General features: G+C 35.0%; 2 protein-coding genes across 2 annotated transcripts; one reads left to right on the top strand and one right to left on the bottom strand.

The window, feature by feature from the left end:
- Nucleotides 1-3388: 3388 nt before the first annotated feature.
- LOC104757870 (annexin D1) lies at nt 3389-5825 on the top strand. Its single transcript, XM_010480655.3, has 3 exons — nt 3389-3978; nt 4633-4778; nt 4860-5825. Exons 1-3 carry the CDS (start codon nt 3903-3905, stop codon nt 5589-5591), a joined length of 954 nt encoding a protein of 317 aa, XP_010478957.1. The 5' UTR covers nt 3389-3902; the 3' UTR covers nt 5592-5825.
- Nucleotides 5766-8808, bottom strand: LOC104757871 (pumilio homolog 9-like). Its single transcript, XM_010480657.2, has 5 exons — nt 7522-8808; nt 6879-7041; nt 6530-6693; nt 6184-6433; nt 5766-6107 (listed from the first exon to the last, which is right to left on the bottom strand). The coding sequence occupies exons 1-5, from the start codon at nt 8568-8570 to the stop codon at nt 6003-6005; spliced, it is 1731 nt and encodes a 576-aa protein (XP_010478959.1). The 5' UTR covers nt 8571-8808; the 3' UTR covers nt 5766-6002.
- Nucleotides 8809-20571: the final 11763 nt, after the last annotated feature.

Genomic DNA, 20571 nt, shown 5'->3' with positions numbered 1-20571 from the left:
TCCCCGAGACCAGCACTAAGCACAGGGTTACCTTTTGATCCCTTGCTCAGAGTTACAAAATTTATTAACAGGAATTCCAATTCCTGGGATATGGCTCAACTTACGGCTACTTTTGTACCGGAAGATGTTGCTATAATTTCTGCCTTGCCGTTACGACAATCGGATGCCCCAGATCTCTTGGGCTGGCACTTTACTAAGTCTGGTAAATATTCGGTTAAGTCAGGCTACCATGCCCTTCGCTCCAGTAAAATGATATCTTCTGGGTCGAAGGTCTTTGGACCCGATATAGTGCCACTGCAGGCTTTCGTTTGGAAAATCAAATGCCCACCAAAGCTCCGTCATTTCATGTGGCAAGTGCTTTCTGGTTGTGTTGCGGTTACGGCGAACCTCCGCAAACGTGGTATGAGCTGTGATGCTACGTGTGGTCTGTGTGGTTTTCAAGAGGAGACGATAAATCATACTCTCTTTACTTGTCCACCTGCTCGGCAAGTCTGGGCCTTGTCGCGCTTCCCGACGGGCCCGGGCTCATTTCCTTCGGAATCAGTGTTCACAAACCTGGACTTTCTTTTTTGGCGGTTTAACAAAATTCCGGACTATGAATTTTTCTCTTGGATTCTATGGTATATCTGGAAAGCGCGTAATGATAAACTCTTTGGTAATCTCGACTCTAATCCCCTAGCTATCTTGCGTTTAGCAGAGGATGAGGCAAGAGCCTGGGCATTGGCCCAAATGGATGATATGGTATGCCCCCCGGAGACCCCGGGGGTGCAGGGGCATAATGCCAGTGGAGGTTTAGGATTACCTAGATCTCCATCGAGCTATATGTGTTTTGTAGATGGCTCTTGGAAAGCAACAGATTGTTATGCGGGTAGAGGATGGTTCTGTATTTCGCCCTGGGGTGCGGCCCCTACTAAGGGTGCTGCTAACCATCGCCGTAGTCTATCTCCTCTTCATGCTGAGGTTGAGGCCCTTATTTGGGCTATGCGCTGTATGATTGGAGCGGATAATCAATCAGTGGTTTTCCTCACCGACTGCTCTGATTTAGTGAAGATGGTGTCTTCACCCGCTGAGTGGCCAGCTTTCGCACCATATTTAGAGGACATACAGATGGATAAGGAGGAGTTTACTTTCTTTTCTTTGGTCTACGTCCCACGCTCCCAGAATGGTAACGCGGATAATCTTGCACGGCGTGCTCGTACTTCACCGCAGTTAATTACCTTTGTTAACGATTTTCCTTCACATTGGCTTGTTTGAGCCAATCTTGTATTTGTTGTCAAAAAAAAAAAAAAAAAAATGTATATTCCTATTCGGTTATCAATATTTCTATTTTTAATGAATAATCACACTAAATGTAGAGATTAATTAGTTTACATACTTAGACATATATAAATAAGAGAATTTGTTAAAAATGCCCCTTTTAATATACCCCTTTTCAAAAATACCCTCTTTTCTGGCCAATTTTATTTATGCCCTCTTTTAATTTTTAATGACCATTTTACCCTTAGATGAAAATTATTTTATTCAATAAAAAGAAAAACAAAATTTTCCCGCCAAAAAATTTCCGACATATTTTCCCGCCAAAAATTTTTCAAAAAAATTTTCCCGCCAAAAATTTTTTTGTCAAAAAACTTTTGATAAAAAATTTCGAAAAAAAAAAATTTCCCGCCAAAATTTTTCCCGCCAAAAAAAATTTACAAGGTTTTTAAAAGGTTTTATAAGGTTTCTACTTTATAAAAGCCTTATAAACACCTTGTAAAGGCTTTTACAAGATTTTTTAAAGAGTTTTAAAAGGTTTTTTAAACAACTTGTAAACGCTTTTACAAGATTTTTAAAAGGTTTTTAAAAGGTTTTAAAAGGTTTTTAAAAGGTTTTTAAAAGGTTTTCAAATGGTTTTTAAAAGGATTTTTAAAAGGTTTTTAAACACCTTCTAAACCCTTTTACAATGTTTTTAAAAATCTTGTAAAAGTTTTTATAAAATTTTTAAAAGGTTTTTAAACACCTTTTAAATGCTTTTAAAAAGTTTTTAAAAGCGTTTACAAGGTGTTTAAAAACCTTTTAAAGCATTTACAAGCTTTTTAAAAGCATTTACAAGGTTTTTAAAAGCGTTTACAATGTGTTTAAAAACCTTTTAAAAACTTTGTAAACGCTTTTAAAAGTTTTTTAAAAGCATTTACAAGGTTTTTAAAAGGTATAAATTTCAATATTTTTGGCAGGAAAATTTTTCGATTTTGGCGGGAAATTTTTTTTTTTGGCGGGAAAAAATAATTTTTTCGGGAAAAATTTTCGATTTTAGCGGGAAAAAAAATTTTGGCGGGAAATTTTTTTGGCGGGAAAATATTTTCGATTTTGATGACTGTACATTCTTGCTGTCACTCAAAAAGGGTAATTTGGTCATTTTGTATATAAAGAGGGGTAGTTTTAAAAATGGTCAACATGAAGGGGTATTTTTAAAAAGAGATATGGAAAAAGGGGTATTTTTGAGAATGCCTCTATAAATAATCACACATCATGATATCTTCTAATTTGTTGTCATTTTTATATTTATTTATGAATATATATAAATCTATATTTATTGGGAATTAAGTTTTTTTTAATGAGTTGGAGATAATTCAGGGGTAATATACTTCTTTTTATAATCGATTATAATAACTATTGAAAGCTTGTTATTTAAATTATTATCGTCATAATACTAACATAAAAAATAATATTTTTTATATGATTTTGTTAATAAGTTATATGTTCTTTATTTTTATTAACTTTATATTAATTGATATGTTTTTGTAGCTGTTTTAGAATATTTTACTTATATTAATTTTAAGAAATCAATATAACTTTGACTTGTATATTTGTAAGTAAATTTTAGTAAATTTTTGCCTTAAAATAGTATGTAATTATTTAATTAGTTTTAATATGTGATAGTTAATTTGTGTGAGAAATGATGATATATCTAATTATTATTCATTTAATTGTTTTTTTTTGAAAATATAATGGCATGTTAATGTAATTAAGTAGAAAATTTAAGGATATTTTGCTAAAAGGTGCACCGAGCTCTCTGGCGGCGACACATCAGCTTTTTCAAGAGTGTGGTTCTTTATTAATATATAGAGGATTCTTAAATCCATTAAGTATAAATGTACTTATATTATAATATAATATGACAAAATATTCTTACTATTATAGTAATTTAGACTTAGAAACTAATATATTTAATCAAATATATTCAATATTCAATTATTTACTTTTAAAATCATATATTACAAATTTAATACTCTTCTCAACTATTCCACATATAAAACCACATATTTTTAACTTAAATCATTTTATTCTTTTCATATATATATATATATATATATATATATATATATATATGTTTCCTTCCTTCAAATTCAAATTATAACCAAATAAAATATATATGTGATCTAACACCAATAAGATTTATTGTAATCGGCTGCATTATACTTAATAAAAAAAAGTAACATATTTCAATTCGTTAAGAACTGTCAATACCCGTAAATATTTTCCCGCGCTGTAATGCGGATTCGGTCCTACTGTCTTAATAAAATACAAAATGGATTAGAAAACTTATATATAAACGCGTATAATCTTGTAACAACCAATCAAACCGTTAAAGTGGAGATTACGATTGTTTTCGGTGAAATCATGACCTGCGAATAAAGTTAAGCAGATGCGAATTGAAAAAAACAAAAAGATAATAATTCATAAAGTGTAATAAGGAACACGTGGCAGATCAAATAAATAATTGCTCAAGGATATTTTGGTATATGCGGACAGGTCACGTCGTGTCCTAAAACCTCTTAGCCTTCCTTTCTCCTTTATATAAGTCAATCTTGCGTCGGCTTCGACTCTCAACATATAACAAAGAACTTGCAAAGAAGAAAAAAATGGCGACTCTTAAGGTTTCTGACTCTGTTCCTGCTCCATCTGAAGATGCTGAGCAATTGAGAACTGCTTTTGAAGGTATAGTTTTATGCTTCTTCTTGTTCTCTGTGTTTGTTGCTCTTGTTTATCTTTTTATGTACCTTATCATCAGTATCTGTTGTTTTTGGTTTGGTCGATGATTGTATTATAATTTGTTTAGATGGTTTTTGATGTGGATCGAACTTGGTTTTGGTCCGATCTTATTATGGATGTTGTGTCGGTAGTGTTTTATTATATGATCATCTGTTTTGATGATGGTATTGATGTTGTAGATCGAGCTTGTTCTTTCATGGATCGGATCAGTCCCCAGTGATCTCGTTTCTTTGTTGGATCTAGAATAATCTTTTGTTCTTGTAATGGTTTGATCCTTTTTTTTGTTCTTTTTTTTTTTGTTCTGATCAGTCTGTAATGGACTTTTGGTTGTATGATCATGTTGATACTGACAATGCTAACATTCACACGACATCTTGATTGGTTGTTTTGGTTCTCAAACTCAAATTCACAGATCTGTCTTCTTATTCTAGATCTGAAATGTTGTTATGATGTGCTGATTTGTTTGAAGTCCAAGATCTTGATTGAGATTAATACTTTGATACCTTTTGTTGTTATGGATCTGCAGTTTGTGGCTTTCTTGGATCTGCCATTTGACTTTGATGCTTATATAAAGTGAATCTTATTCGTGTGTTTTCGCAGGATGGGGTACCAACGAGGATTTGATCATATCAATCTTGGGTCACAGAAGTGCTGAACAGAGGAAACAGATCAGGCAATCATACCATGAAACCTACGGCGAAGACCTTCTCAAGACTCTTGACAAGGAACTCTCAAACGACTTCGAGGTTCGATTTCAGACTTTAAAGTATGGACTTTTCAATCTGTGTTAAGTCATTGTATCCTAATTGATTTTGGTCATGGAACAGAGGGCTATCTTGTTGTGGACTCTTGAACCCGCTGAGCGCGACGCCTTATTGACTAATGAAGCCACCAAAAGATGGACTTCAAGCAACCAAGTTCTTATGGAAGTAGCTTGCACAAGGACATCAACGCAGCTGCTTCACGCTAGGCAAGCTTACCATGCTCGCTACAAGAAATCCCTTGAAGAGGACGTCGCTCACCACACTACCGGTGACTTCAGGAAGCTTTTGGTTCCTCTTGTTACCTCATACAGGTACGAAGGGGATGAAGTGAACATGACATTGGCAAAGCAAGAGGCTAAGCTGATCCATGAGAAAATCAAGGACAAGCACTACACCGATGAGGATGTCATTAGAATCTTGTCCACAAGGAGCAAAGCACAGATCAATGCTACTTTCAATCGCTACCAAGATGATCATGGCGAGGAAATCCTCAAGAGCCTTGAGGAAGGAGATGATGACGACAAGTTCCTTTCACTGTTGAGGTCTACTATTCAGTGCTTGACAAGACCAGAGCTTTACTTTGTGGATGTGCTTCGTTCAGCAATCAACAAAACTGGAACCGACGAAGGAGCTCTCACTAGAATTGTGACCACAAGAGCTGAGATTGACTTGAAGGTCATAGGAGAGGAGTACCAGCGCAGGAACAGCATTCCTTTGGAGAAAGCCATCACCAAAGACACTCGTGGTGATTACGAGAAGATGCTTGTCGCACTTCTTGGTGAAGATGATGCTTAATCAATAAATCCTCCACAGAGAAACAAAAGCTGCTGCTGTAGCTTCTGTTTTCTATTCTCTCCCTCTCTCTCTCTCTATTTCTCTTTGATGAGTTTCAAATCTTTTGATTCTGTTCTTCCAAAACCTTGGTTGTTGTTTCTGTTGTGTGTTTTTGAGTTCCCAAATAATGCAAAAGAGAGACAGAGAGAACCAGTGTGGTCTCTTTAAGTTATATATATAATTAAAGATTAAAGAGTAGATGGCCTAAAACACAGACTAACAAGTAATTCTGGTTTGACAAAAGTTGTTGTCACTACAAAAAGGGAGACTAACAACAAAAACATTAAGGGCAGGGCAGTGTTTTCTCTATAGCCCTATATGATCTTGAAACACAAAATAAGGACAACAACAGCTTTTAGTTACTAATTAAGGTCACTTCTTCAAGATGGTCTTGGAGAAAATCTTCTTGCAATAAGGGCTCGACCGTAGTTTCCCGAACCTGTAAACCTTCTCCAACAGTATAGCACGAACAGCTCCCTGCGTTAACCCCAAAAGCCATGTCATCAAGTTCTGTTTTTGAAAGCTTATAAAAGATTCATCTATTTGGACTTACTTTGGTTACAGAGAGTGCGGTTTGGATCACATAGTTCGCATAAGGATCCTGCAGAATATATTCAAAATCTGGACTAGAGAGGAGCTCCCGGACAATCTCAGATCGACTCTCTGGATACTCCCTTAGACACTTCTCAATCACATGGCTACTAAACTTCTGAGTCGCTAGCTCGGCGTAGTGATTTCTAAACTGAACTAGCAACCTCACTGCAGAAAATTTTTGCTCTATTAAGAACTGCACCACATAGTTCCTGCAAAAATTTATTAACCATAAGGAAAGCTTTTCAAACGATACCAAATCATCATAAGAAAAAATCTTTTGAGTCTACGGTGGAAATAATGTTTACCCAAAAGGATCCTGTGAAAGGCGAAGTGCGTTTCTTGATATCTCAGCAACGAGCCTTTCATGTTGCGGTCCAACAGAGTTTGCAACGCAGCATTGAAGAACACAGCATCCGTGGCGATGAACTGCAATCTCAGCACAGTGCTTTGTAGCAGCTTCTAACACAAACTGACACCAAAATCAAATCATTCATCAGAGCTTAAGTAAGAAACAAATGATGAAGATTAATATCTGACAACAATTCAGCACATGACTTTTGTAGCTGCTTCCAACTCAAACCAACACCCAATTTCACAACGTTCATCAAAGCTTAAGTACGAAACAAAAGATGTGACATAAATGATAAATAAAACCTTGTTGTCATTAGGGCCAAGGGACTGAAGGCAGCTTTGAATCACATGGTTGCCATTCAAATCTTTAACAAGAGCAAGAAAGCCTGGTTTGAGACCTGACTTGACCAATGCCATCTGATGTTTTGTTCTCACTGTTTCAATCATCTTCTGTACAACTCTTGTCCTGTTTTTTAATTCATAAACCCATTAGCCACAAATGAGGATTCAAAAACGTATAGCAAATTTTTAAGCTTTGGCCAAAAAGTTTTTTATCTTTTGAAATCAGAAGTATGTAAGCGGATTTATAGGGTTTTGTCCAATGGTCTCAGCTTTATTTATTTTTTCTTCCTATAAAGCTTGCAGTCTTTGGTTTGTCCAAAAACAGCAAAAAGTAAAACCAAAATTCATACTTGTCCACCAAATAGTGCCTTCTTTTAATGATAGCGATGGCTAAACCTTATACCAAACTATGAAGAGATATCAAATATTTCCATAAACAGAAAAGTCTTCATCTTTCTCAAAAAAAAAAAAAAAACAAGAAAGATTTCATCTTAATCCTCAAAAGATGAAATGTCTCCATCTCTATTGAACTTGTTGACTAAAAAATAATGAATCTAGGGGTTTTTAAAATTTTACTAAAGTTGATGGAAAGAGATGAACTTACCCATAAGTGTTGAGGCAGATTTTGATAAGCTCCCTTGGTTTTGATGTCAGCACACTCACAAACAACGTTCTCTGTTCCTCATCACAGGCATCTATAAGCTTCTGGACAATGTAGTTCCCAAAAGGATCCATGGAGAGTTCAACGACATGGTCAATAATCTCAAGGAATATAACATTAGTCTCAAGAAACGTTCCTTGATCAACTAATTTCTGCAGAACTCGACAACCAGTCTGATCTTTGGCCATTAAGATGACAGATCCGTACATATCAACCATGGAGACGAGACTCAGAGGCAAAGGCAAATCAATACTGCTCTTTGGACTCATCCTATCATAAGAGCCTTGACCGATCAGAGTATCCTCTGGATACCTTCTCATCAGAGAAGTATCTTCTGGATAATAAGCTCCAGAACCTTCCATGGCGGCTAGGGTTTGAGAAACCCTAAATTTCTCAAACATCAACGAACCCTTGAAAACACCGTTGTTGCCTCTGAGACAAGGAGAACGCTTTATGGGTTGATGGATATGGTCGAAGAGGAAATCTCTGTGAGTCTTAGAAGCCATCGTCTCTTCATACCCATTTGGGTTTAAGGAATCTTGAAAGCCAAGCAATCTAAGCTCTTCCGGAGGAGAAGCTCCATGAAAGTTGTTGTTTTGCAGACAAACAGAGGAAAAGTTGCGAAACCCATCATGATGAATCTGAGAAGCAGCTCCTCCAGTCAGATCCTCCTGCTCAAAGTCAAACCCAGAAGACCTATGAAGAGTTGTAGCTTTAGACCCAAAATCACCCGGGTCGACCCGGAAAGGTTCTTCTTCAGGTTTGGTCCAAATGCTCATGTCACAAGAGATACCCATTTTGTTAAGCTTTCTGCACAAATCCAGAGCATCACCGCTCTTGTTGTAACACTGATTCTTCAGAAACGGGTTTGTGTCTAGACTCTTTGTAAGAAACCCATCAGAACCAAAATCAGGAGGAAGAGGAAGAGCTCGTCCCAAGTTAAAATCTCCCTGAAAACCTCCAAAGCCCATGAATCTTCTTTCTCCAAACATCAGATCAGAAACAGAGTAAAAGTGTGTAGAAACGAAGAAGAGAGAGAAAAGAGAGAGAGAGAGAGTAAAGCCAAGGAAACAATACGGAGCAGAGAGGTTTTGGTTGGTGATATATATAACAGAAAATGGTTTTGTGGGGAGAGAGAATGTTGTGTGGTGAGTGTACGTACGGAGGGAGAGGCAGAGGCCTTCACGTCCAAGGCTGAGTTTGTCTCTTTTGTCGTCTTTTTCGCCATTAATGTGCAACAGAGAGCCTCAAAACACTACTTTTTGCAGCCTGCCTAAGATTTCTTACAAATTTACAATTTTGTCCCTTTTCTTTTATTTTGATTGTAAATTCCACATCAAAACAATCAACATTCAACATTTACCCAGTTGCTCTCCTTATTCAAATTTACTTAATGAGAGATTCTGATGTTAAAAAATTATTTTTACTTTTTAGTACTTGCAGTTCATCGTTTTGATGAGTTATAATACTTCTAATGTTCTCATTTCTTTCACAATGAAATTGATTTGATCTTACATCAAATTGATCATCAACATCGAAAAGAGCTAAGTCGGAAACAATGAAACTTTTATTTACTCATCTATTTTCGATGTTTTTCAAATTTTTATCTTGTCAAACCAAAACTTTTGATTGTTTGTTGAGATCAGAAGCTCAAAGTTATATATAAAGAGCATATTAGCCTAAAACACAGACTAACACGTCACTGTTCTGGTTTGACCGATGTTGTTGTTAATACTGTGTCCTATCCGATCTTTAAATACAAAATTACTAATCAAAGTCACTTCTTTTTAAGATACTGTGTTTTGCTGCATGATATTAATTCCATTTAAAGCTTTGCAATTTTGTTCCTCTTTTTTTTTTTTTTTTTTTTTGTTATTTTGGTCCCGTTTTTTGTTCTCTTGTTTGTTCCAAATACAACAACTAAATAAATTTCATAAGTTAATCAATAATAAACAGTGTTGCAAATATAACCGAAATACTGTAGACTCTAATCATCTTTTCAACATATATCAATTGTTGTTATTCTCTTTATTTATTTATATCATACACAAAATAACATTTCACTATAAAGTTGGATAATTTCTCTCGATAACATTGCGGCTGTGGTAGACGCATATATCGTTGTTCATTTTGTTGCCGCCGGTACTTGCGTCAAAACGCAGCGACAAACGCAGCGACAAACGCAGCGTCTTGCGAGAAAAAAAAATTTGGACGTTAGTTAAATTCAGCGTCTGCGATTAAAAAGCATCATTATATATGGTAAAACCCAAAAATACCCTTGTTATTTTTGAGAAATCACAAATAAACCTAACCCTAAATCTTCATCTTCTTCGCGACAAAGCTTGTTGTTCTTCTCAGTCTCTCTTCACGGCGAAGCTCCTTCTCTGTCTCTCTTCACGGCAAAGCTCGGCGTGAGCTCCTTCTTTACGACAAAGCTCCAATCTGCTCTATCTCTCCAGTCTCCATATCTCTCTCCCAATCTTTGAGTTTCTTCGTCTCTCTCTAATTCCCTCTCCATGTATATTGGTTTTTTTGTTTCACTACATGACTTAATTTGGGATTTGAATTGTTGGGTTAGCATGATACTTAAGGGTTAAGATTCATTGGGTTAGCATGATTTAGTTCACTTTCACCGTTGAGGGTTAAGATTCATTGGGTTAGCATGATAAGGGTTAAGATTCATTGGGTTAGCATAATCTGCTCTATCTCTCTCTTTGACTTTACTTGGGTTTATCTTGTTTCTTACATGAATTTGTTGGAGTGAAGCTGTAATGTGATAACATGAATTCATTTTGGCAATTTGTTTGTCCTTTGTTTAAGTGATTGGAAAAGTGAATTCTTTGTTGACTTTAACACTAGAATTATACAGACTTGCGGTAATGTTTGTCGCAGCCGCTTGCGATAATGAAACGAACAGCACCAATATCGAAAGAAAAGATGAACTTGTATAGAAATGTTTAAGTAATTTATATTAACATTTTTGAAGTACATTTAGGTTTATGCCCTTTAAATTTTACTTATTTAATTTTTATTTTACAACATTAATCCCTAAAACAATTCCATAAATAACATTGCAGAGAAAATCAAATACTAAACTTTCTTAAATTGACCAACATTTGTTACATTTATTGCCATAAAATTTTAACAACATCTATACATTTCGATTTTTCCAAAAACAACTCTACCCATTAAAGTTTTAACCCATTAAATCTCCAAAATTATTTTTATGGATGCTAGAATCTCTCATTTAAATGATATACAACATATTTTCCATAACAAAAGTTTACAATCTCCAAAATTATATATTAACATGAATAAATTTCCTAAACCGAAAATCCAATTATAAAATATCACATTAAATATGTTGATAACCCCCATATAATTTGATTTGTTTTTTGAAGAATTACCAAAAAAATTAAAATTTTATTAATTATCATAAACTATATATATTGACATGGAAAAATTATAAAATATAAAAAATGCTAATTTGGTAAAACAATTAACATAATTAAACTTGATAAAAAAACTTATTTTGAATTTTTTTTTACGCAAAAACTTATTTTGATTTTGGTGAGACAGGTTGTCATTAATCATATATAGGGAGTTAAGTGGAATTGTTTGTTGTTTAAAACACTTTTAAATGTGTACCATGAGATAAATGTATTACTAGACTATACATATACCACATGTGTTCAAACCTTGAAAACACTACAAAAATTCTATACTTTGAATACTTATATCAAATACCTGTAAAATTTTATATTTTTAAAATTAATAAAACAATAATAAAATAATAAATAAATACAATATAAATTTAAAATAAAAAATATTGTCCTGCGGTGTACCATGAGTTAAATCCTAGTAATAAGTGAAAAGAGCAATGAAATAAAAATAACGTTTAAATCAGATTATACTGAAAGTTGAAAATGTGATATGACTCTTATATTTCTCTCTATTATACTGACTTAAAAAAGGAAAAAAATGATGCTCATTTATGTCACTTTTCGACCGTTTGCCATAACTAAAATGCAACTGTTTTGGAATTTTTCCCTTTAACAAAAAAAAAACTGTTTTGGAATTTTCTTTAGCTTGCATTAGGCATAAAATGGAATAAACTTAAAATATTGTAATCCTGATGGATATTTTTCATGTGCAAAATCCTTTTAATCCATTAGAAGGACAATACTTGAACAATACTTGAGTTCACCCATCTTTAGGGATGAACCTATTCACTCACCTCCTTATAAAATAAGGAAATAAAATCTGTATACTTTATTACAAAATTAAAAACTTAAACCGTTTTTTATAAACCCAAACCAATATATAATTTTATTCTAATTGTAAAATCTAAACTCTAACCATCTTATTTGAAAGCCCAAACCGATATATAATTTCGTTTTAATTGTAAAATCTAAACTCTAACCATCACATTTGTAAACTTAAATCGACATATAATTTCGTTCTAATAGTAAAATCTAAACCCTAATCATCTTATTTGTAAACCCAAACCGACATATAATTTCGTTCTAATTGTAAAATCTAAATCCTAACCATCTCATTTGTAAACCCAAACCAAAATAAAATTTTGTTCTAATTGTAAAATCTAAATCCTAACCACCTCATTTGTAAACCCAAACTGAAATGATTTCGTTTTAATTGTAAAATCTAAACCCTAATTCTCATTTATAAACCCAAACCGATATATAATCTCGTTTAATTATAAAATCTAAACCAAGTCAATATTTAACTTTTCTTAAATAGTATACAGAATTTGTTTACTTAATTTGTTTTGCTTTTTAATTTAATTTTAATTTATTTTTAAATAAAATATTAGATAGTTTATTCTGATTGGTTGAGAGAGGAGGAGGTGGGATGAACCTAAGTATTTTTCAAAAAAGAAATCCTTTTCGTCATCTAATTAGCTGTGTCATTATAAAACTTGTTCTAATATCAGGATAAAACTTTCGTTAAATATGAATGAATCGTACCAGTACCACAGTTCTTTACAAAAACAACTAAACCAAGAGGTCCAAGACTAAACCTACCAACAATACCAATGTAGCTTAACCGAGATATATAGACTCACTCAGTCATAGTCATGTTTGGGTTTTTAATTTGATTTTTTAATTGGTGCTTAAAAGTTTAACCAAAAAATAGGTTTTTAGTATGACCCCACTCTTACGGCACTCTTAAGTCAACTAATAGTGAGATTTGTGCATATAGATATACAGTAGATTGAAGAATCAATTAATAATTTTGTTTTTTTTCTAAACTAAAACATCAAGAATTAAAGAACTGAGGAAGTATATCTTAAAGAGGTTAGTAATGTTTGGGTTTCTAATTTGATCAATCAATATATTTAAAGAAAAATTAGTTTTAAAAGAAAATCACAGATAATGCTGAGTATTGGAAAAAAAAATGTTTAAATCATACTGGAGTTGAAAAATTGATTCAACTTTTTTTTGTTTTCTCAAAATGATGACTTTGAAAAGATCTTTGATATACATTTTCAAAAATTTTCTAGCCATAAATGAAAAAGTTCTTCACGATGTTTTGAACTTGTTATAAGTCATAAAATGAATTGAACTTAATAGACTCCATTTCCAAAAGATATTTTTTTCATTTAATTTTTCTATGATCATCTAGTTAAATATATTATTAAATTATTTGGTACTTGGAATTCATCTTCTTGATAAGTCTTAATGTTTCTAAGGTCCTCATTCCATTCATATCATATCAATAATGTAGAGAAAGAGGGAGAATCAGCTTTTAAGTTCTGTTTTGCAAAGAGTTTCATTTTACCATTTTCACAAAAATTAAAAAAAAAAATTTATTTTTATTCTTTATTAATACACACTACAGAATACTTTCTGAAATAGTAGAGATAAAAAAGAGATTTAGTCTTAAAACTGTATTGAAAATATAAAACAACACTCTTTTTGATATAAAATTAAAATCATAAAACAACATTCTTTATGAAATAATTATTTGTAAAACTGAGAAAGTACTAGATTATAAAGAATAATGGCCTAAAGCACATACTAAGACGTAGTGTTCTGGTTTGACAAAAGTTGTTAGTCATGCACTACGAAAGGAGAGATGACAACAAAATACTCCCTCTGTCCCTTATTGATGTTATGGAAAAAAAATATGTTTCTAAAATATTGATTTTCTAGATTAAAAACTAAAATGATCTTTTTACTTTATATTTTATTCCAAGTAGCACAGTATTTAGTGGGTTATGTATTCTCTTTCTACCATAAAATCATTATAAATTAATTTAAAAATAAAAAACTTAACTTTTTTTAATATGTGTGAAACTACTAAAACATCAATATATATGAGAGAGAGGAAGTATATAACAACAACATCAGCTTTTTCTGTTTAATCAAAATCACTTCTTGAAAATGTTTTCAGAGAATATATAAATATCATCTTGCAATAACGACTGGACTGTAGTTTTCCAAATCTTTCATGACTTTCGTTTGCCACAATTAAAATACAACTGTTTTTCTTTATTTTTTTAGCTTGCATTAGGCATAAAATGGCATAGACTTAACATATATCTTATTCCTAATAATTTTTTAGATATTTTTCTTGTGTAAATTCCTTTTAATTGTAACATTCGCGAATCGGAAATTCGGTTTGGATTGTGCATCGGTCGACGTTGGTGATGCATCGGTCGATGCAAGACCGGTTCTGGGCGGTTTGACTTAAGTAAAACGCTGCGGTTTGGGGTTAGGGAAAACCCTTAAGTCGTGTTTTGTCGTCGATAGAAAAGTTTGGCCGCTTTTGAGAGAAAATGTGTTCTTGAGGATTTTGGGAGATTTGAGGCTGTTCCTGTAGAGATCTGTAGCTGGGATCGTTGTAGGAGCTTCCTAGGAGCGTTGTTTTGCTTGTTTAAGATTCAGAATCTTCTTGGAAAAGGTGAGTGTCACCATGGCTTATCTAAGCTTGAGATTTATCTAAGCCTGAGATTTCTCTGATCTGCTTGTTTATGTGTCGGTTGGCTTGTTAGAACGTTATTTGAGGCTTTGTGAAGCTTTCTTGTGGCTTGGGATCGAGTTTGATGGTTTTAGGAACGAAGATCCGGCGAGAAGCTTTGGGGAAAATGATGCTCGGCATGTGCATCGGTCGATGCACTTTGTGCGTCGGTCGATGCAAATGCGAGGACGACGCGATTTGACCTAGGAACATCAGTCGATACCATGTGAAGGCGTCGGTCGATGCAACTAGGGGTTTTTGTGAATTGTCGAACATGCGTCGGTCGATGTAATGTGAGTATCGGTTAATGCAAGTGAACCTTGCATCGGTCGATGCCAAACAAGTGTTGGTCGATGCAACCCCCTGATGGTGTCCGTCGATGCAAGGTTGGCGTCGGTCAAGGCATTGCCTGTTTGTTTGTTGTTTGTTGTTTGATGGTTAGAGTATCTCAATTGCTTGTGTGTATAGTCCAGTAGATGAGAGGATCCCCAAACAGATGGATAGTCAAAGAGGACGATCCAGACGCTGGAGGATTTGCTGAGGATGTGTGTGTTGGATTGGGGTGGCCATAAGGCAGATCACTTGAACCTGGTAGAGTTTGCTTACAACAACAGTTATCAGGCGAATATTGGGATGACTCCTTATGAAGCTTTGTATGAGAGGCCATGTTGTACACCGTTATGCTGGACTCAGGTGGGGGAGAGAAGCATGTATGATGCTAGTTTTGTTCAGGAGACCTCGGAGAAGATTTAGGTCCTCAAGCTGAACATGAAGGAAGCTCGGGATAGGCGGAAGAGTTATGCTGACAAGAGGAGGAGAGATCTTGAGTTTCAGGTAGGAGACAAAGTATACCTCAAGATGGCCATGTTGCGGAGTCCAAACATGTCATTGACAGAGACTAAGTTGAGTTTAAGGTATATGGGTTCGTTCAGAGTGATTGATCAAGTGGGACCGGTGGCATATAGGCTGCAGTTGCCTGAGGTTATGCGTGCGTTCCACAAGGTTTTCCATGTGTCTATGTTGCGAAAGTGTCTCTGTGAGGATGATCAGGTGTTGGCTAAGATTCCTGAGGATCTTCAGCCTAACATGACTTTGGAGGCGAGACCAGTGAGGGTTCTCGAGAGGAGGATCAAGGAACTTCAAAAGAAGAAGATTCCTTTGATGAGAGTCGTTTGGGACTGTGATGGTGTTGAGGAGCAGACTTGGGAGCCAGAGGCAAGGATGAAGGCAAGGTTTAAGAAGTGGTATGAGAAGCAAGCCGCGACTTGAGCTTGTCTAGCCTGGTCCCAGCTGTAGTCCGTGGTTGGAGCGGAAATGGTGTATTCCAGCCCATCTCTCTTGTTTACTTGGTCGCTTAGAGATGGTTGGTTGTACGACTAAGTAACAAGATGAGGTGGTGTTCGGGGTACGAAATTTTCGTGAGGCAGTGGTTTGAGGGAAAGTTTCCTAAATAGAAGTTTCTAAAAGTGAAAAGTTTCCAAAAGGGAGAAGTTCTAAAAATGGAAGTTTTACGGGAGTTATAATTTGTCCATTTTAAGTGATTGTGAGCCTTGGAGGGGCTTATGTGGCCTTTGTGGCGGGCTTTTGAGTCATTGTGCCCATGTGTGGTGGTTTTTTGAGACATTGTGTGGCCTTTGTGGCGGGTTGTTTAGCCAATTGTGTGGCCTATGTGGCGGGTTGTTTAGCCAATGTGCCTGTTTAGGCGGTCCTTCGGGATGTGTGGTCTTTGTCACGTTCCTTCGGGACGTGTGGCCTGTTTAGGCAATCCTTTGGGATGAGTGGTCTTCGTGACGGTCCTTCGGGATGTATGGTCTCGTGACGGTCCTTCGGGACAAATGATCTTCGTGACGGTCTTTCGGGAAAGTGGTCTTCGTGACGGTCCTATTGAGGACATTTGTTTGACCTTTGTGGCGGTCCTGTTTAGGACATTTGTTTGGCCTTGGTGGCGGTCTTGTTTAGGACATTTGTTTGGCCTTGGTGGCGGTCCTGTTTAGAACATTTGTTTAGTCTTTGTCGCGGCCCTTGTGACATGTATATGATCCTTGTGTGGTCATGAGGTATTCCAGTGAGGGGATATGTGGGTGGTAGGACATTGTGTTGTCTTACGCGAGCCACGGGAAGGAAACCTGGTTAGGGATAGGACTGAGACATGTTCAGAATTGTTTGCTAGCGACTCTTGGGGGACTTTAGTTCTTCTAGTACTGCCATATTCTGAGACTTTGTGGCTTGGGAGTATGGTTGGTATGTCGACTTCGGATGACGATATGGGGGCGCACTTTAGGGTGGCAACCCGAGAGATGAATATTGGACTTCCTTGTATATTATGGCATGCGGGCTTTGGCGCGATGAGGAGCCAACATTATGGCATGCAGGTTTCAGCCTGATGAGGAGCCAATAAAAACTCAAAGTTAAGGTCTATGAGTAAAGCAAAGTCCAAAAGTCAAGGGCAAATAATGCATGGAACGTGAGTCTATCGCCTAGAGGTGACCTTCGTAGATCGGTTAGAGGTAGTGCGGGCCATGGAGACGGTTGCACAGGAGTTCTTGACTGATGGTTGTTCGAGATTCGAGGATGAATCTATGTTGGTGGGGGAGAATTATAACATCCACGAACCAGAAACCCGGTTTTGGTTGTGCATCGGTCGATGCTGGTGATGCATCGGTCGATGCAAGGCCGGTTTTGGGCGGTTCAACTTAAGTAAAACGCTGCGTTTTTGGGTTAGGGAAAACTCTTATGTCGTGTTTTGTCGTCATTAGACAAGTTTGGCCGCTTTTGAGAAAAAAGACAGAGAGAAAGGTGTTCTTGAGGATTTTGGGAGATTTGAGGATATTCCTGTTGAGATCTGTAGCTGGGATCGTTGTAGGAGCTTCCTAGGAGCGTTGTTTTGCTTGTTTAAGGTTCAGAATCTTCTTGGCAAAGGTGAGTGCAAGACCATGGCGTATCTAAGCTTGAGATTTCTCTGCTCTGCTTGTTTATGTGTTGTTTGGGTTGTTAGAACGTTATTTGAGGCTTTGTGAAGCTTTCTTGTGGCTTGGGATCTAGTTTGATGGTTTTAGGAACGAAGATCCGGCGAGAAGCTTCGGGGAAAACAATGCTCGGCATGTGCATCGGTCGATGCACTTTGTGCGTCGGTCGATGCAAATGTGAGGACGGCGCGATTTGTTCTAGGAACATCGGTCGATGCCATGTGGAGGCATCGGTCGATGCAACTAGGGTTTTTCATGAATTGTTGAGCATGCGTCGGTCGATGCAATGTGAGTATCGGTTGATGCATCGGTCGATGCAAATCAAGCGTCGGTCAATGCAACCCCCTGATGGTGTCGGTCGATGCAAGGATGGCGTCGGTCGATGCAAGGATGGCGTCGGTCGATGCAGTGCCTGGTTTGTTTGTTGTTTGTTGTTTGATGGTTAGAGTATCTCAATTGCTTGTGTGTATAGCCCAGTAGATGGGAGGATTGCCTCACTGAGTATTTATCAAATACTCATGCATCTCAATTTGTGTTTATGGTGCATGTAAAGGCAAAGTGTGATCGTGGAATCAAGGTAATGAAGAGGAGGATGTTCTAGTAACTCGCTTGGTTGTTGTCTAGCTTCTGTTAGGTTGATAGATCGAGTCGTTTCATTAATTCTGTCAACAAAAAATCCATTATGTAATATCTAATTAGGTGTATCATCATAAAACTTTCATTATATTTGAATGAATGATACAAAGAGTTCTTAAAAAAAAAACTAAAGCAAAGCTAAAGCTACCAGCAATAACCAATATAAGCATAATCGAGATATATTGATTTTAATCTCCTATCCTCCTTTTCCTTAAAACAATTTTTCGAAAACCCCCACTTATTCTCACTACCCTTTCTTTAATGAAAGGACGAAACTACCACTCTAACAATTTTTAAATTAAAATTAAACATCCTAATTGTACCTACCAGTCTCTTAGACCATCTTTACTCCAGAACGGATAAAAGATGCTCAGAAAACAAAAAACAAAAAAATTTATTATATATATTCTTTATTTATTTATTTATTAATATATGTACCACTGAGTAACTGACACATGTCACTTTATTCTGAGAACCCGTTTCTTTTGATTCTTCCCCAAGTACCGATTTCTCTTGTTTTTTCCCCTCTTTCTTACTTTTGTTATTTTTTTAATAAGAGTAATTGCAAAAGTAACCCCCACTAATGATGTTCTTAGTTGTACTAGATATCCCTAATTGCACCCAGTTGCACTCAGTTGTACCTAGTTGCACCCCACATAATGGGATTCGAACCCTGGGTGCACACGCGTGTGCATGGAGCTCACAACCACTGAGCTAGTGTGTTTTTAGTTGAACACTTACTGGTTTAATTATATTTAACCTAAAACAGCCGAAAACAACCTTCATTAAGGATAATATTATCTTTTTTACTATTGAGGGATTTTTGAGAAATTGTTTTGATGAAAAGAGAGATATGATATTTTAGTCCGATTGTATCAGTCATAGTCATGTTTTTGGTTTTTACGTCACTCTTGGGAAGCTAATCTAACTGAATCATTTATGCTATAATATGATTACATCGGCAAACTAATACTAATAAGATTTACAATGTATATTTGATTTTTGTTTTTTTTTTTGTTTTTAACTAAAAAATCATTTATTATCTACTCAAACATAATTTGACCAATGATAAAAATAATATTTAGAATATAAATGATCAAAATCAATCTTAAACTTTTTTTAATCAATTGTGTGGTTGACAAAAAAAATGGTCAAAACCAATAAAAGATAATTAAATTTATACTACAAGTTAAAAACACCATATATATTAGTATGAAACAAGGAGTACAATTTAGTCTAGTCTTTCATCTAATACATTAATCATTTTTTTCTCTGTTTAAGCACATCAGTATTGTATATTTATCTGGTTTCATTATTTTCTTTTGATATCTTTATTTATCTTATCATCCACCATATCAATTTTTTGTTTTTTTATTAATTGTAATTTATTTTAATTTCAACATATTAAATAATTTTTTTTCGTTTGTTATTATTCTGATTTTATACATTTAGTTAAAGAAGTTGGATGATTTTTGAAAATTGCTATTAAAATCAAAGAAATAGTAGTGTGTATAAAAAGTTAAAAGCAATAATAATTTTTAGAAGAAGAAATTAATTAAAATAATGTTTAAATCATATTGGAAGTTGAAAAGGTAATTAAACTCTTACTTTTACCCATAATGATGATTTTGAAAAGATTTTTAATATACATTTTAGTCTTTTTCTAATCATAAATGAAAAACAACTGTTCATGATGTTTTGAGCTTGCTATTAAAATAAAATAAAAACTAGGTTTGATAGATATCATTTCCAATAGATTTTTTCTTATTTAATTTCTCTATACCATCTAATTAAATGTATCATTCAACTTTTTGGAACTTGCAATACATATTCTTGATTAGTCTTAATGTTTTATTTCTAATGTCCCCGTTCCTTCGATCTCATCATGATCATATCAAATAATGTAAGAGTGAAAGAGGGAGAACTATTGTGGTCTCTTAAGTTTAAGTATATTATAAAGAGTTATGGCATAAAGCAAATATACTAACACGTACGAATACGTAATGTACTGGTTTAGCAAAAGTTGTTAGTCAGGTCCCTTTGTTGCCGAACTTGAAATACAAAACTAACAACAACAGTTTTTTTTGTTACTAATCAAAGTCAGTCTTGAAGATGTTTTTGGAGAATATCTTCTTGCAATAAGGACTCGACTGTAGTGTAAGAATTGTGGATGATAATGGAGTAAGTTTTAGAATTGAGAGATTAACAACAAAATATGGAGAATGAAGGATATGATGAACAGTGACGAATTTGGAATTTGAGAGGATGAGAGAGATATATTCTTCTCTTAACATTTTATGTTTACAAAGAGAATCTATCGTAATACAATAGTAAACAAGTCTGAAGCTATTCTATCTTAACACAACACAAATGTATAAAATAGACGATATATAGTATTCAATTTTAT

This window comes from Camelina sativa, chromosome 17 (genome assembly GCF_030686135.1).
Source record: "Camelina sativa cultivar CO46 ecotype springtype chromosome 17, ASM3068613v1".
NCBI lineage: Eukaryota > Viridiplantae > Streptophyta > Magnoliopsida > Brassicales > Brassicaceae > Camelina > Camelina sativa.
This window is presented reverse-complemented; position numbering and strand designations above follow the sequence as displayed.

Bases quoted from the DNA above. Each gene is read 5' to 3' on its own strand.
- LOC104757870 (XM_010480655.3), top strand. From the start codon at position 3,903: ATGGCGACTCTTAAGGTTTCTGACTCTGTTCCTGCTCCATCTGAAGAT. The intron at 3,979-4,632 runs GTATAGTTTTAT...GTGTTTTCGCAG, and splicing joins ATTGAGAACTGCTTTTGAAG to GATGGGGTACCAACGAGGAT. The intron at 4,779-4,859 runs GTTCGATTTCAG...GTCATGGAACAG, and splicing joins AACTCTCAAACGACTTCGAG to AGGGCTATCTTGTTGTGGAC.
- LOC104757871 (XM_010480657.2), bottom strand. From the start codon at position 8,570: ATGTTTGGAGAAAGAAGATTCATGGGCTTTGGAGGTTTTCAGGGAGAT. The intron at 6,434-6,529 runs GTAAACATTATT...AAATTTTTGCAG, and splicing joins CTTTCACAGGATCCTTTTGG to GAACTATGTGGTGCAGTTCT. The intron at 6,108-6,183 runs GTAAGTCCAAAT...GGGTTAACGCAG, and splicing joins CCGCACTCTCTGTAACCAAA to GGAGCTGTTCGTGCTATACT.